Source organism: Clytia hemisphaerica, unplaced genomic scaffold (assembly GCF_902728285.1).
Source record: "Clytia hemisphaerica strain Z4C2 unplaced genomic scaffold, Clytia hemisphaerica genome assembly, whole genome shotgun sequence".
Classification (NCBI taxonomy): domain Eukaryota; kingdom Metazoa; phylum Cnidaria; class Hydrozoa; order Leptothecata; family Clytiidae; genus Clytia; species Clytia hemisphaerica.
The window spans coordinates 211,210-228,392 of NW_027103824.1; the positions used below are offsets into that span (position 1 = coordinate 211,210).

At 34.0% G+C, this 17,183-nt stretch overlaps 1 protein-coding gene across 1 annotated transcript; it reads right to left on the reverse strand.

Moving 5' to 3' along the window:
* Positions 1-760: 760 nt before the first annotated feature.
* On the reverse strand, positions 761-16,837 carry LOC136806679 (von Willebrand factor D and EGF domain-containing protein-like). Its single transcript, XM_067063262.1, has 24 exons — positions 16,795-16,837; positions 14,209-14,280; positions 13,675-13,884; positions 13,078-13,287; positions 12,788-12,847; positions 12,120-12,373; positions 11,751-11,837; positions 11,487-11,653; positions 9,970-10,129; positions 6,968-7,105; positions 6,646-6,831; positions 6,292-6,500; positions 5,935-6,134; positions 5,276-5,580; positions 4,877-5,117; positions 4,496-4,635; positions 4,107-4,385; positions 3,686-3,791; positions 3,193-3,547; positions 2,889-2,962; positions 2,375-2,767; positions 1,836-2,034; positions 1,351-1,652; positions 761-1,164 (listed from the first exon to the last, which is right to left on the reverse strand). The coding sequence occupies exons 2-24, from the start codon at positions 14,270-14,272 to the stop codon at positions 992-994; spliced, it is 4,512 nt and encodes a 1,503-aa protein (XP_066919363.1). The 5' UTR covers positions 14,273-14,280; positions 16,795-16,837; the 3' UTR covers positions 761-991.
* Positions 16,838-17,183: the final 346 nt, after the last annotated feature.

The window sequence follows — 17,183 nt, forward strand, 5'->3', positions numbered from 1 at the left end:
ATTTCCATAAAATTACTCCTATTCATAAATTAGAAATAAATCAAAAATCTTTCAAAAATAAATCAAAAATAAATCACAAATCAAAAATAAATCAGAAATAAATCATAAATCAAAAATAAATCAAAAATAAATCATAAATCAAAAATAAATCAAAAATAAATCATAAATCAAAAATAAATCATAAATCTCGTACACCATTTTTCGAGTGATTTGCCCCTCGCTTATATTACATTCTTACCACCAATTTCCAACCCTTATATTGTAGCATAGAACAATGTCTTAAACTGAGCCTTGGCTGTCAGTAAAATGGTCAAAAGTATAAATTTTGGGGTTTATAAAGTAAAAACGCAGTTGTTAGGACATTTTTGGCTGAACAGATAATGAATTGAACTGATTCGGCTTTTGACTCTCTCGATTATTTTGATTTTTGCCCAAAAATATACCCTGGAAGTACACCCTTACAGTGCATTTCGAGGACCTCCAAAAATCTACCCTAAAGGGCGGCACATGTCGTAGGCCGGGCTAGTGTGATAGTTTAAAGATATTTATTGATCAAAAACTGTGTTGTTACCCCGTAAGAAGCAGTTTCATTCTTAACAAGACTGGGTCATAGTTTTAGCTTGTTCTTCTCGCATCACTAGGAGGAAATCAAATCTTCTTGATATATGTTTCTCTAAATCATTAGTCAAGATTTCAAGTCAATTTTGTTGAATGTGGAACTTTTAAAGCAGATTCTGTGACTGGACAATCGGAGACATTTCGTAAAGTTAGACAAAGCAATTTTTTTGTCTTTGATTATATAGATTTAGAAAATAATAAAACAAAATCAAAATTGTTATTCCTACAAAAATTGATAAAAATAAAATGTTTAACTTAAACAATATTGATTTAGATACAACGGTATCGGTAAGAGGTTTTCGTCTATACCTATTTGGAGATTTAAGATGTTATGTACATTACATTAGCTTTTATTTCAACACTCGATCACAGACTAGTTCTGCATTTTACTTGGTCGGTTGAAGAAGACTTTTTTAATAACTGCAATGCATAATACAAAACCAACGATCCCAGCAACAGCAATGATCGTAATCTTTTCAGCTAGCCCAAGTCCATCAGAAGACGAATTTTCTCGTGATTTTTCTGAAGGTCGTTGATCTTTTGGCACTAAATTAAACAAATATGTGTATAAAATTTCTTTATTTATAACGGAAAAATCTCTGAAGTGATTCTTCGAGATTGTTATTGACCAAATTTAAAGAAGGAGTTGAATTGATTAAGTAAAATATCTTTTACTTAGTAAACAGTAAACACAATAAAGAAACAAGCCATGAGAAAACAATTGAGACTTACTGCTCCTTTCTGCAATGAATATGGGTCTGCTTTTTACTGATTTATCAGTTAAAACATTGTCACTATCTTCATTATCATTATCGACATTTCTTTTGCGACGCAATGGAGCCTTTTGTCCACACCTTCTGCATTCTTCACTCAATTGATCAATAGGACGATTTCGGCAGATCAAAATACGACATGTGATAATGATGCCATCGGAGTCACCAAAATATCTGAAAGCTTCCATTTCCCAAGAGAATTCACGTGTATCTTGAGGAGTTGTTGTTATGGTGACACTGGTTTCTCCTCCAACGCTACATCTGTTAAAGAAAATATGAAATCAACGGTCACATATTATCAATTGTATCAGTAAATTAATTTTTCTGGAGAGCATAGTCTTATCTCATCATTTCAAGAAAGGCTTAGACAAACAAAAAGCTGACATATAAAATGAAAAAATGAATATTAATGTTCTCTAAGGTAAGTGTGATTAAGTAGCTAACCTGTCCTTAATTAAATCATATCTTCCGGTTCCATCTAATCGAGTTGCATAGCAATCTTGAGGTGAGGTTTTGATAGAATTAGAAGCTCCGTTCAAAGACAAATCAAAGTCCATCTTTTCACCAACGTAGATAAGACCTGTCCAAGCGTTAGTACCAGCTTTTAGAATGTTGAAGTCAAATGCAAATTCACTTTCATCGTCTAAAGTAAATTTTAGTTCATTTTTCAAAATCATACAGTTAAGTCTACATTAAAAAGATTTGTTGCAATCTACAACCCGATAGTAGACCTTTTTATAAATTACATCACGAACATCACTTGCCTCGTATTCAAACAATTACCATGGTGATTATGTCTCTTTGCACATTAAATGATTTTTTTTATGAATAGAAAGTAAGTTTTAATAAAATCCACTTGGAGTAAATCACCATGGTAATAACTTCCAAACGAGGCAAGTGATGTTTGTAACGTAATTTATGAAAATGTCTATCTAGACTCTTTATTTATGAAGCCTTTTTTTTTTAAACGATCAACAACTGACCTTCTTCTGAACTCAAAGTCTTTCGTTTAGTAACACTTATATTCCATTGTCTTGTGATGTTTCGTTCAATCAAACATGTTGCATTATAGGTATCAACAAACTGCCTGTAAACCAGAGAAGAATCCATTTTCGTCCCGTACTCGACCAAAATAGTCTGCTCAAACAGTATCTTGCTTCCCTCCTCGTAGGCCCTGATTCCACAATCTGAATAATTTGCTGCAATCCAGAGTTTGTCATCACCGTTAATGTTTCCATATGTTGTATTTAAGGGCTTGCAATCATGATCTTTGCCTTTAAATCTGACAATGTATGGTAATCCATGTCGTTCCAAATGACTCAAATTAAATGCTGCTTTCAGACCGTTTGATTGGCACTCGAGATTGAAATAGGATTCTAAAAAAGTATGATATTGAATTACTTTTTTTCCTTTATGATAAGGGTTTTATGATTTGAAAACAATCCTTGGTTTAAGAAGATACTCTTTAGGATATGTGTTAAAAACAATCAATTTTACTTTTTGGCTCTTCTTCTTGTCCTCCTGGAGTTTTCATAATTCTACAGTGTTGGTTTGGAATTGGATCTGTGCAACTGCAAAAAAAACAAGGTCAACGTTAGGTTTTACGTTTAGGTGTTAATTACCATTATCATTATAATTGATTGGAAATTATTATAGAAAATATTGGGGTCACAAACATCGTATTACCGACGCATTTTTTTTTTGAATAACTGACGACAGCAAAAATCTTTTTGTTTGCATACTGTGATATCTCACTAATCATAAAAATAAACGCAATATTCTACATCGTAAATTCTCTTACTTTTCACCCATGCAGCCTTTCGGGCACTGGCAGCTCTCATCCGGGTATGCTCCACATTTGGCACCATTTAGTTCCTCGCAGAGGCAATTGACAGACTCAAACTTATATGTAGCCTGCGATGTGTTTCCACAAATGTCTGATGCTTTAATCGTAACATTGTAACTTTCATTCGCTTTTATCGGTTTCCATGTAATAATACCTGCTGTTGATATTTCCATATTTTTTGGGATAATACCAACAAAATTGTAGACTAATTTTTTTTGTTCCGGATCTGCTACAGGAACTGCGAAACGTAGAGTTTGGCCATTGAATACTTTTTGTGCAGAGCCTGATCGGAAAACAGGTGCTAAGTTATCTAAAGTAAAGTAAAACGAAGACATGTTTAGCAAAAATATCTTGTCATTAAACTTTATTATCTTATGAGAAGCAAATTTAGGTTTTAACTTCCTCTGAACTGACCACTTGGTATCAATACAATTAAACTTCAATTTACCACTTCTTTCAATGAAAGTATTGTTTCCACGGCAAATCTGACACCAATCCATGGAATGAGGCTCATCAACAGCAAGGCAATAATTGTTTACTCGACAGGAATCAACCTAAAATCAACAAAAACGAATTTCAGTTTTGAAGAGTGAAACAGTTCTAGTCGACTTCGGAGCACTGAGGAAAAATACTGTTTCATTTTCATATTAATAGACTCAGCTGGCACACAACGTTGTTTCAACGTCCATCTAACGTTCACAACGTCCATATAACGTTACATGAACGTTGAAACAACGTTGTGTGCCAGCTGGGGTAGCTTAAACTTTTATAATCCGAATCTTTCTATAATGCAGATCTCTCTATTATTCAAACAATAAGATTCCCCGTTCGATAGCTCGAATCAGCGAGAGTCGACTGTATGTATGTACCTTCCATCTGCAATTGTCTTCGTCGGCACATTGAATGCATTTTGAATCGTATACAACAAATTTTGAAATGTTCTTCGAGAAAGCATAACCATCATTTGATAATTGAATGGAAACTCCACCAATTGGTTTTCCTTTTCGTGTTGAAGAGAAATCGATGTCAACCAATGGTAGTTGTTGTGTGGGAATTTCACAAGATAGCTCTGCAAAACTTAACATTTGACTTCTACTAGTTCTCAACACTGATGCAACAGGCTGTTCCGGTTTCAAGTTCGAATCAAACTAAATAGAAAAGATAATAATTTTAAATCCAAAAAAAATATTTTCTATGTTTCGTAAATTGTACATAATGTCAAAAAAAAAAGAAAAAAAGAAAAAAAAAGAAAGCATACTGTTAAGGTTTTAGTTCCACATGTCAGCTTTGCTGAATTTACAAAGTTTCTTCCAATCACACGGGTCCTCAAACAATTTTGGTATCGAATATTACATAATCCATTATTGAGTGGGATGCCAACCAGAGTAGGTGGATCATCTGAAATGGAAAGGTAAAACTCAATGTCTTTTAATCTGCAATAGGGATTACTGTGTTCTTTGAAGATACTTTTAAAGGATATATCTTCAGTATTATTGGATCAAAGAAGAAAAATGATGATTTTCCTTTCACATGATATGCAAAGAAAATTAAAAAAAGAGCGATTAAAACATCAATAATATCACCATTGAAAAAAAATTGGCAAACTTCAAATATTGAAATCTTTATTTGATAAAGTTACCTTCATGGATGGAGCAATCAGCAGCTAAAAACCCACCATTACATAAACAAGTAGAATTGACACATTTGCCATTACCACTGCAATCACTTGGACATAATGCGTTACCAACAGCTTGTGGTGGTTGAAGAACTCCACTATCGTCTGATTCCCATAAAGTGATGTTTTTTAATGTTTTTTCTTCACATTCCTCCTTCATAGCCTCGACTGCAGAAGCTTGTGGAACCTTCATATCACCAAGAATCTGAAATAATTTGTTAATAAGTCTTTATTCTGTCTTTAAATATTTCTCTTGAATTCGGTTTTGATTTTGTCTTAGTTAAAAAATTTATCCGAGATCTGAAAAGTTGACTCTCCAAAAAGATTTTTTTTTCTTGTGAATGAACTTATTAAATTACAAACCATAATATCGGCGACACATTGCTCTTTAAAAGCGGATACATCGAAATCAGGTAAAACTTCTAAGCAAATCTTTCCACTTGTTGAATCTCTGAGAGCTTTTTCACAGCCATCCACAGCTTGTTGCTCAGTAATACCAGTCTTTGTGGGGAATGAAGGAGGTGGTGCAGTTAATTGTTTTGGGTTATAATCATAGATGGCCGTTTCAGGATCTTCATCAGGCAAGATAATGACTGGTCGTTCTTGTTGTTCCTCTGCATCAGTATTTCTTCTTCTTCTTCGGCGTCGTTTTCCACAGTGGTCCGCTCCTTGTGAAGGAATAATTCTAGTGTTATATCGTATTAAACGAAAGTTCCTGACATGATGTCTAAATTTTGAATATAATTATTTGAAAAAATTATTCATTTGACGAAGCTTGTTAGAAAATACGTAAGAGTTGTCGAAGCTGTCGATAAGATTTCGATATAGTCTCAGTTACAGTGATTGTTTTGCAAGAAGGTTTACCTCCACCTTAATTAATAGGGAATATAGGCACAATTACTTGCATCAAGCTAGTCACAATGCCTAACTCGGCGCCCTGATTCCTTATCTTTCGGGGTAGTACCATTTTAAGCAATTGTTGGAAGGTTTATATCCTATCAGTTGGCAAAATAAATACTTACCAGGAAATTTTAATTCGGCGTAACCTTGATTGGCAACAATATATTTTGGTTTGTCCTTCAGACCATCAAAATTGCAACTGATATCTTTATCACCATCAATATCATTGCAAGAACAATAGTTTCGAACTCTTTCAGCCAAACATTTACGCTCTGTTGGTCCTTTATAGTAGAACAAACTATCCCGAGTACCAGTTTGAAACCTAAATATTGTAAAATTTAGTTGTATAAAGTTTAGCTGTTAAGCTCTATGCTTGAACTCCTATCGAGTCTCAACTTAGGTATATGCATCTTTTATTTTTGCTATCTACACTAAAAAGAATTTTCTTTGCAGTTCAATACAATTCAATTTATTCTTACCTCCAACTCTCAGTAAAACCTACATTGGCAATACCACGTCCTTGAAATTCGCGACCATCTTTGCTGGTAAGATCGTCACTTCGATCACCATTCCATATGCCACAAAGCCCTTTTGTTTTTCCATAGTCATCAGGAGGTAGTTGAACATAAACATTAGCACCCCATGAATTGGCTTGAAATTTTACTGATGCCCCGGAAGGAAAGTTGAACTAAAGGTGATAGAAATATCATAAAAAACTAAAACCGATGATGGGATCATTATGGTACCAAACTAACCAAAGTATTTAAATAGTTTGAATAATCTTAAAGACGTTTGCTACATTTGTAAAAACATAGTCTATAGAAAATACTCACAACAAATGTTTTTCCATTGGGACTCATTTCCATGATACTTCCAGGTTGAGGCTCAACAGTGCTAGCAAACCTTGCACGTGGTACTCTATCACGACACATATCAACAACCATGACATCATCTCCCTCTCTAGCCGCTACTGCACAATTACACGAGACGGACCAACATTGGAATGTTCTCACATGAACCTACATAGATAAAATACATATCATCCTGTCAGAACTTGACGTAAGCTCCAAATCATTTTTTTAACTTTTTATAAAGTGAAAAATACTTGGTCATTGTGAATGAGAGTCGTTAAAAATGGAATTATCCAATGGTTACCTCAAATAATCTTGCTTCCGATTTAACAAGTACATAATCACCGACTTTGTAATGATCAAAATAACGTCCATCAAAGGTTCTGATATGAGGATCCCCAGTTGATTGACATTGTGCTGTTGTTACATCTTTAGTGAGCACCTTATCATAAAAAGTAGTTCAAATCAAAATCTATCATTATTACTTTAGCTATTCTTTGTTTTTATTAGAGAAAATAATCAGCTAAAAGTTTCGAAGTTAGTTGCTCTCGCAAATATGAGTTGTTTCGTCAGAATCTTTTCAAAGGGACCATCAAGAAATTTGGAGAGTATGAGTAAGTTTATTCAAGGATTTATTATACACTGGATATACCAGTAACAGATTTTTGCCGATTTCTCGTGTACTAGCTATGTCCGCAGTAGTGATATTATTGTTCACTCTCCTTCCCTCATTAAATGATTTTTCGAAGCATTTTTATTGCATTTCTCATCGAAAATCACTCATCCAATTCCCAAAAGAGACTTAAAACTTTCCTGTGAGAGTCAGATTCTTCCACTTAATCGTCAGCCGTGCAAAATTACTCGAATCTGATTGGTTTAGAGGAGTGCGATTAATCGTTAATTGCATTATCACCACTTTTTGCACTCTTCGGCGGGGGGACACTTTTGTCCCCTTATTCTTTTCTCTCCCAAGTCCTGTGTCTACCGTGGACCATATCTGCCATTTTTCAAAATGTGTCTCACTTTTTGTGAAGAAAGGTGTATAGACTCAAAAGCTCAAATTTTGTTTCATTTCTGCTACAAAAAGGTGTTATTTTAAGGAAAGCAAAAATTTTGTTACACTTAATGAAAAATAAGTCGTCATTTTGAATTATTTTTGACGCGTTAAATCATTAACGAGCTTTTCCCGCGCTCAAAGTCGACGAGTTAGTATTCTAAAAAGCTTTTTTGGGAAATTCTGATGAGTTAGATTGCTAACGAGCTTATTTGTAATTTTTTTACATTTCCAATCCTAAAGTGCTCATTCCAACAATCAAAATCGACGAGTTAGTATTCTAACGAGCTTTTTTGCGAAATTTTGACGCGTTAGTTTGCGAACGTGCTTTTCCCGCGCTCAAAATCGACGAGTTAGTATTCTAACGAGCTTTTCTGCGAAATTTTGATGCGTTAGTTTGCGAACGAGCTTTTCCTGCGCTCAAAATCGACGAGTTAGTATTCTAACTAACGCATCAAAATTTCGCAAAAAAGCTCGTTAGAATACTAACTCGTCGACTTTGAGCGCGGGAAAAGCTCGTTTGCAAACTAACGCGTCAAAATTTCGCAAAAAAGCTCGTTAGAGTACCAACTCGTAGATTTTGAGCGCGGGAAAAGCTCGTTCGCAAACTAACGCGTCAAAATTTCGCAAAAAAGCTTGTTAGAATACTAACTCGTCGATTTTGAGCGCCGGAAAAGCTCTTTTGCAAACTAACGCGTCAAAATTTCGCAAAAAAGCTCGTTAGAATACTAACTCGTTGATTTTGAGCGCTGGAAAAGCTCGTTCGCAAACTAACGCGTCAAAATTTCGCAAAAAAGCTCGTTAGAATACTAACTCGTCGATTTTGATTGTTGGAATGAGCACTTTAGGATTGGAAATGTAAAAAAATTACAAATAAGCATGTTAGCAATCTAACTCATCAGAATTTCCCAAAAAAGCTTTTTAGAATACTAACTCGTCGACTTTGAGCGCGGGAAAAGCTCGTTAATGATTTAACGCGTCAAAAATAATTCAAAATGACGACTTATTTTTCATTAAGTGTAACAAAATTTTTGCTTTCCTTAAAATAACACCTTTTTGTAGTAGAAATGAAACAAAATTTGAGCTTTTGAGTCTTTACACCTTTCTTCACAAAAAGTGAGACACATTTTGAAAAATGGCAGATATGGTCCACGGTATGTGTCAGAGACTTTTTTTTACTATATAATAAAAAACAAAGACATTTTTTTCTCTTCAATATAAAAAAGAACAAAGAAATTTTACGTTACAATAGCTTCTTTTAATTGAAAACAAAGAAAAATTACACTGCAATGTTTTCTTTTTAAAGAAAAGAAAAACAGGAGGTTTTCGAATGTTTACTGACGATTACCTCGGAATCGTATGTTTTGTCGTGCAATTAACGATTAATCACTCGTAACAAAGGAGAAAATACCGTAATTTGAAACCGTCCTGCGGACTCGTGCAAATTACTATTTTCTCCTTTTTTACTCGTGATTAATCGTTAATTACACTCCAAACCATACGATTACTAGTACTAATTGCTAATTATAAGTCGTTATGACGTTTCAAGCTGTGAGAAAGATGCAAAAGACGTGTTGTGTATAAGAAATTTAATGTTGACACCGAAAATTTTCAAAGTTCAACCTCAAAAAAAACACCTTGCCACCACGTGCCTCCAAATGATTTTCATACCACAGTGGAGCCAAGACACTCAAGTCTAATGTATGTTAATTTCAGCTCTTCTGGGGACAGTCTTGGAAAGATATTTCCAATTAAAAATTTCGTGTCACTATAAGCATTTTGTCTGAATTTCTTGTCTATTGATGTTTTACTCACATTAGATTTCACAAATGTACCCAGCTTGGAATGCTAGCCTTATTTTCAAACTTTTTTTCTGCGAATGTACAAAAAGAAAGAGCTAGAGAACTTTTTAAAAACAAGACTGATAAACATTTTTAAAAATCAGACATCTTCGAGCCACCATGACAGTTTGCGGACAAAGCTAGAACATCAATTGTTTTCTGAAACAATGAAAATACAATGATCGCTCTCCATTGTTTTATGAGTCGTTTATCCAGTGTATAATAAATCTTTGGTTTATTGTTTCGCTTTAATTGTCATGAGTATAGAAAAATCCGGGAAAATACCGTTGAATATCGAAAAAACTAAAGTATAATAGTATAATACTGGAGGACTTTTAGGGGAATTGATACACTCTGTTGACGTTGATGACTTAAACTTATGATGTCGATGAATTAAAAACAATGACTTACCGTAACATCAGGAATATTGGGATGACAATCCCAATCAAGAGGGTTTGGGGTTATAGGAATTTTAAATTTAATTTTCAATGCTTTGTCACCATCATTTCTAAAGTCTCGCAATGCAGCAACTTTCATTGTTTTTGTTTGGCCGGCCTCACCAGGTTCGAAACTAAAGGAATTGATTAATTCAGTATCGTTACAGGCTTTGGATGATCACACAATCAGCCTTTTTTGACTGAAACCCGGGAGTACTAGGTTTGCGAAATGACGGAAGTGACGGAAGGGTCCAAAATCGATTATATTACCGGGACTTTTTTCGTAAAATTTAACCTTATTAAGGATAAATATTGATTTGTTTTTTGCTTTTTCGTAACCGTTAAGGGGGACTGGAATTAGATTTTGAAATTTTTTTTGCAGGTTTAAAAAAGGCGCTCTTATGAGTAGCACACCCATACCATCCATTTGTCTAAGTACTCCCATCCACATCCGGGAAATTGAAGAATGATACTCAAAATTTCAACAAATCACACAATAACACCCTTTCTCACAGACCCGGTAGGAATTTTTCAGCCGGTGGGGATAAAAATAACCATGAACATATAAACGACTGGACATCCATCTCCTTTGTCTTTTTAAAGATAACACAGCTAGCTTCGTTGCCGCCTCGTTAAAAGCATAAAATGAACAATAGATTTTGATGATTTACCACTTGGGAATACCTTGCTAACAACGTCAAAACTTCGACAAAAGTCTCTGTTGTTCTACTATTCTCAAGTCTTTTATCTATATCATAACAAAGATAACAGAGGCAAAATTATCGTCAGCTTGTCAAAACTCCGACTAATATTTCTAAATTTTGATTTAAAAGTGTCTAATAATTTTAGAGAGTGTCACATTCTAATTTCGATATTCTTATTACACAGGCTCTCAACTTTGGCAAGCTATTTTTTTCAAGTCATAAAAAAAATCATTGGAGTGACAAAAGGGATTCAAAAGTATACACGCAATTGAAATTCTGCATTTCAGAGTTGAAAATGTTAATAAAATATATTACAAACTTGTAAAAAAATTCGAAAATAATTTTTTTGTACATTATGAGTAATGTTCATGCTCTATCAATCTTTTTACCTAAATAATTCAAAGAAATAAAATTATGACGGAATGTTGTCGGATTTTTCATACCAATTTTGAAATACAGGCGGCAACGAAGCTCTCTTCAAAGAGACAATAAAAGATATATGTCCAGTCGTTTATATGTTCATGAAATAACGGATTAAAACTCGATTGGGATCAATTTGATTATATTTTTTATGGCTTAAAATTTTAATTATTTTGTTTTCAAGTCAGAAAATTCAGTGGGGATGGGCAAAAATATTTTACTATAGGGATTGATTTATTCGATTATTTTCAATGGGGACAAAAATTGGAGGATAATTCTCCACCGGAACGATATTTTGGCAAATTTTTCCAGTGGGAAGGGGTCCCAATGGAATGGGTCTGTGAGAAGGGGGTGTGTTATAACTTACGATAAAGAACAGAACTCCAAAGCACCATCCAAGTTTTCTTTTTGTGCAATTCGCAATGTAACACCACAATTTTCAGTATCCTTATTGCAAACTATTGGCACAGTTGACGTGAAAGTAAGTTCCGTTGGTGGATCACTCTCAGAGAGCTTTAAGGATGTGGGACTGACCTTAAAATGAAATAAGAAATATCCAATTGTCTTTGCAGTCATTACAGGTGATGAAACAATTATTTCAAAAGACCAGAAAGTCATAAAGCATATATACCTTGATACCAGCATAGAAATTATTGCTTCTCTTTACAACGCCATCTTTTTCATTACCGACAAAGTAAGAGCGAACTTCACAGAATATCTATAAATCAGAATGATATTTTTTTATTTCACAACGATAACGCATTTAGAATGTTTCATCCATGGTTTGAGCAGCAAAGGAACACTATTAGATTAAATTTCATTTATGTAGTGTTTGTCGTTCCATGATAACGTTTCCCAACTGTTTGGATTTTCTAATTTGGAAATCTTCGATCTCTAGTTTTAGCTGACTAAGGAAATCAAAATAATTGGTGGACCTTAAACGAGTGCATTAATATTAAATGATTTTTATTATATTTACATTGAAAAAATTGAAACTTACATCTTGGTTTAAGCAAAAGGTTTGCTGTCGTCTTTTACTATTGGTATTTTGCAAATATGATTTAGTTTCTGCACTCTGTAACATTTCTTCAAATAAGACCTGTGGTTGTCCATCCGATGTAACTCCATACCACGTGACATTATACTGGTTATTGTTTTTGATCACTTCTGGTTCAAAGCTGCATACGAATCTCATTCGAGAGTCATGTACGTCAACAGTGACAAATGGATCAGACTTCAATTTAGGAAATTTAGCTGTAAAATATCAAATGCAATGTTTTATGATCTTTATGAAGTAAGGCTGCGAAATTCATTTCTGACATGATCAAAAGATTATTAGTTACTGATCACTCAAAATCGTTAACAATTTTTTGACATTATGATTCAACAACACCCATGGAACTTTTTTCCTTAGTGGGGATAAAAATGTATATTGAAATCCCAATGGGAATAGAAATTCTATTGTTCCAAGGTTAAAAAATCAAGTGGGCGTGGTTTTGGAGTGCAATTTTTAAACATTTAATTTCGAGTGAAGATGAAGTATAAGTCAATTTCCCAGTTGGGCTAAAATTCAAGGTTAATTTGTTACCGGGGACAATATTTTTGCTAGATTTTACTGTGGGGCTTGGGTCCCAGCGCGTCTGTGACACAGAGGTGTAACATACTTACCAGTACAGGGTGTAAATCCAGTCTCAGAAGTTTGATCTGTGGGGCATCTTGTTCCTGATCCTAAGTAAAATAGCCAAGGGTTTCTTAATAGTAGTTTAAAGTCAACAACAGTACTAATTGATATAAAATTAAGGATTGATATTTTATCAACTGCCAGAAAAATACTAAATAAAATGTGTGATGTAGTATAGTATCTATACGTGCTTTTATATGTGCCCCTGACGTGTATGCAAGGTATACTTCAAAATACATCTTCCTACTATTAAAATTATAATCACAATGTATGTTACCTATGCAATATTGAAAGGGACAAGCTAACTCAAGTCGAGCCAGCTTGTAGACAAAAAAGTCTTCGTTTGCATTATCTTTACATTTGGCGGTCTGTATTTGAATCGACTCGAAACAGCAGTCTGTTCCAGCATTTACACAAGCCTTTACATTCTTTGGTATGTTATAATCAGTAGGATGTTGATCATCCAGCCATATTGGGTTTTTTGTACCTAACATCAATAATAGAACACAACATTCAAAGAATTGGAGACTAAAGTAGACACGGAAAACAAGACCATATGGAAGATATTGAGTATGAAAAAGTCACACTACACTACAATTTTTCCCTTTGAAAGGGTTGAGTGGGTCTGTGAGAAAGGACAGACCCACTCAACCCTTTCAAAGGAAAAATTGTCCCACTTGGAAATTTCATTCCCCATTGCGTTTTGCTCCGTTATTTTTACCCAACCTGACTGATAAAATTCCACCGGGTCTTTCAGAAGGGGATGTAAAGCTGGAATCTAGGAAAACTTTATATTTAACCTGTCTGAAAGATTTCTATGGCGAGGATCAATAATAAGTATTTTAACCCTTATGGATAGTTTTTTTTCACTCACCGCAAGAATACAAAGGAGGACACTGAGTTGGTATTTCATTTCCAGCGGGGCTAGAAAATCTATACCATAGATTTACTCTCATTCGAGAATCACATCCTAAACTTTTGGAATCTTTTGGTACAATGTTTCCTGTGCTTCTTTGGTGGATATTCGTTGGGTTGAATAGCTGATGATTTTCTGGATTGCATGGGTTGTTGTTCGTTTCAGCGACTTTTTGAGCGATAAAAATATATACATTTTTTAAATTGAATGGAGATGAACCGTAGGCATTATATAGGTCGCTTAGGTATATTGACATATGATATTTTTAGTATGGCATTCTAGGGTCGGTGAAAATTTGACCGAACGTTCAAACCCTAACCATTGAGTAACTATGAATTTAAGCGAAGATTTGGTTTATGATTCTATGAAGTAAGTATCACATTTTGTTTATATATAACCTTTAACATCTAAACGTCCATTCCCGATTTCAGCGTGAACAGAAAGTTCAATAAAAATATTGTAAATTAAATAACTTAATAGATTAGTTAATACCATGCTGCAATGTCACTGGAGAGAGCAGATATTGAATCGCCACCAGAAAAAGAATGGTCCCCATTGTTTTTCCTAAAAGATTAAAGAACGAAATATAACTCGATACTAACTGTTACAAAGATACATATTAACTTTTCAAGCTTCTTGGAAACGAGGGAGCCAATCGTTACAGATAAAAAAACATTCAACATTTCACTTTCGGTGTCTCTCAATGAAGCTACTACTTTGATGGCAGGATTTATGGCTTTAAGAAATCGTGACGCGTTGAATAGAGAATAACTTTGGTGCGATGGCGTGATAAGGGAATATTCTTGGTGTAATAACATGATTAGAGTCTTTTTTTGACGTTGTGCGATCAAGGGCTCCACTGGAGGTCTACTAAGTCAGTTAGGACATCGTGTTTCATTAGACCTTTCAGATATAAGTTTAAGAAAGATAACAGCAATGGGAAGAAAGTTCTTGAATTCCAAAGTTAATTGAATGATGACGAAAAAATCAAATTTTTCAACGTTTTCGTGTACATTTTCCATCGATAAATTGAACATAAAATAACACGTAACTGTTTATTTAAAAAATTTATTCAAATAAAATGAAAATGTTTCTGTGCTTGAACTTTACGTTGAAAATATTCAGGAGGATCAATCAATTTAATTAAACATGTAACTAAATAATGGCTTTCAAAATTGGACCCTTAGAGTACAGCACTTGGACATTGAAAAGTCACCCTTACAGTGAATTTTAGCTTACATGGAAATGAAGCCACTCATTTCCTATCTAGGAGTTTGGTATCTAGACCCTTTCAGGGCTTTGATTCAAAGAGATTCGATATTACTATATACGAATTGGCAAGAGAGTGCTCAACCACAAAAGTTGATTAGTGCAGTGACGGGTGATTTAAGTTCTTTAACCACCAATGGCTGCATGATGAATCCAATAAATCACAATGACAGAGATATGACAGCCTTTTCCATTGATTTATAATTATTGATTCTTAATGAAAACAAGCAGTAAATTGGAAAACTCTTAATTATTTGATTTCTTGCCAATTTAACATCTCCAGATGAGATCTAGACATAAGCAATTTATCTCAGATCACGCCATTATTTGATCAACCTGGCCCGCTTTCAATATGATCGCAAAAATGTTTGTTCGAATAACGCATTAAAAGCTCTGGGTTGATAATCTGTAAACAAATATAATTCAGAATCATACCTCCATGCAAGTAATAACACTACATAACTACATAACCTTTATAATTTTCGACATATTTCTTAAAATATATCCAAACCCAACCTAAACTTGTACTTAGTAAAGGCATGGTTTAGAGGGTGGTTGGAGAGAAATATTGCCCACCCAAAAGCATCCCTTAGTCAATTTATTTTTCAAAATTAATTGTTTTTGGACTGGTGAAAAAAGTTTGCTTAAAAAGGTTTGGTACTCCCCCTCCCCCCTCCAGTCATCCTCCAAGGACAAATAGGGTCATATAATTTGGAATCGGTTAAAATGCTATTCCCTCTTTATCGTCAAAAATATAAAGCAATCTGGTTGGCTAACAATGCATACAAAAAAGCTGTACTTCATATTTTACATGTAAAAATACAAGATCGCGTTCAGCATATCTGGTAAGACATGAAAGTTGAAAAGGTTTTCACACTTTTACTCATACAATATTGTCTATATTTTCGTCGCCTAAATATTACTCGAATATATCCCATACTGTATTCGGTACCGTGGTAACTATAACGTACGTTTCATCTTTATTTTGTTTAGTACTTTCAACACTTCCTTTCCTTGGTGTCAGATGTCTGATCTACACCTCTGCCGTCCTCTGGACAGAATCAGGTAAGTCCAAAATTTGGACTTTCAGAGTTTTTGCATAAAAATGTATCCTAAAGGTATAAGGAATCATCCCATATAAACAGATTTTATGTAGGGGTTTCAAATTTTGCAATATGAGGACTTTTTTTAAATAGCAAATAAAGTAAGTCCACTTCAACGACTGAGTTTACTACGACTAAACTAGGTAAGTCTATAGTTTTTAATTGAAAAAGCTTGAACCGAATTAGGCAAGTCAAAAATTTTCAAAAAGTTAAAAATGGACTTACTTTTTTGGCGTCTTTCTCAAAATGAACCTCAGTGGACTTAACTGATTCTCTCAGAGGACGGCAGACCTTATATGCCTTACTTTTTGCTTAAAGACAGTTGAAAAAGCAGAATTTTATGTCTGAAATTTTCTAGGGGTAAAAGGATTACAAACTGAAACAAACTTATTTTCATTTTATCACTCTTCTTTCTCCTTTAAAGATGAAGCTTCTGAATCTTTCAAAGGTTACTTAGGCAACACAAACGCATTTGATTTTAACCCCTTTGAAATTTTTTTTTGGCTCTACCAGGCGCTGAAATAAATTTAAAACAAGTGTTCTCGCTTTTTCAAAGATTCTTAAACCTTTAAAAATCCTTCTTGTATGAAAATTAATACAATAATATGTAACTCCTAGAGTAAGCTTAGGGCGAAAAGAAGTTAAATTTGAAAACATGTAAATGATTGGAAACTGATAAAACTTATTGCATGAAGAAACGCCTTACTTGATGAAAGATGTATTGAGTGTCTTCGATCTTCTGTTTTACTTGTTTTAGCTGTATCGGAATGGGGATATTTATAGTAGGTGTTTTTAATTACTGTGTTCCTATTTTTGCCAAATATCTCAAGTCTATTTGGCAGCACAGGCATCTTAAGTTGCTGAATCGCATATTTCAAAAATTGCTTTCTTCTCAGAAGACATTGATAAATCTCAAAGGAATTCGCTAAACAAATTATCCAGCAATTTTGATTTAGTTTTAATGTGTGGGGACATCAACGTGCAGTTTGAAACATGTTGTAAATAACTACAATGCGACCAGAGAATTTTCAGAATAGAGCTGTCAGAGTCAATTTTATGTTAGCAATTATACAGTCTGTGTTTTAAAGAGTTCTT

Excerpts from the sequence above, each read along its gene's own strand:
- LOC136806679 (XM_067063262.1), bottom strand. The coding sequence starts at position 14,272 with ATGGGGACCATTCTTTTTCTGGTGGCGATTCAATATCTGCTCTCTCCA. Across the intron at positions 4,386-4,495 it reads GTGGAACTAAAACCTTAACA|TTTGATTCGAACTTGAAACC; the intron begins GTATGCTTTCTT and ends TTTTCTATTTAG. Across the intron at positions 3,548-3,685 it reads TACTTTCATTGAAAGAAGTG|ATAACTTAGCACCTGTTTTC; the intron begins GTAAATTGAAGT and ends ACTTTACTTTAG.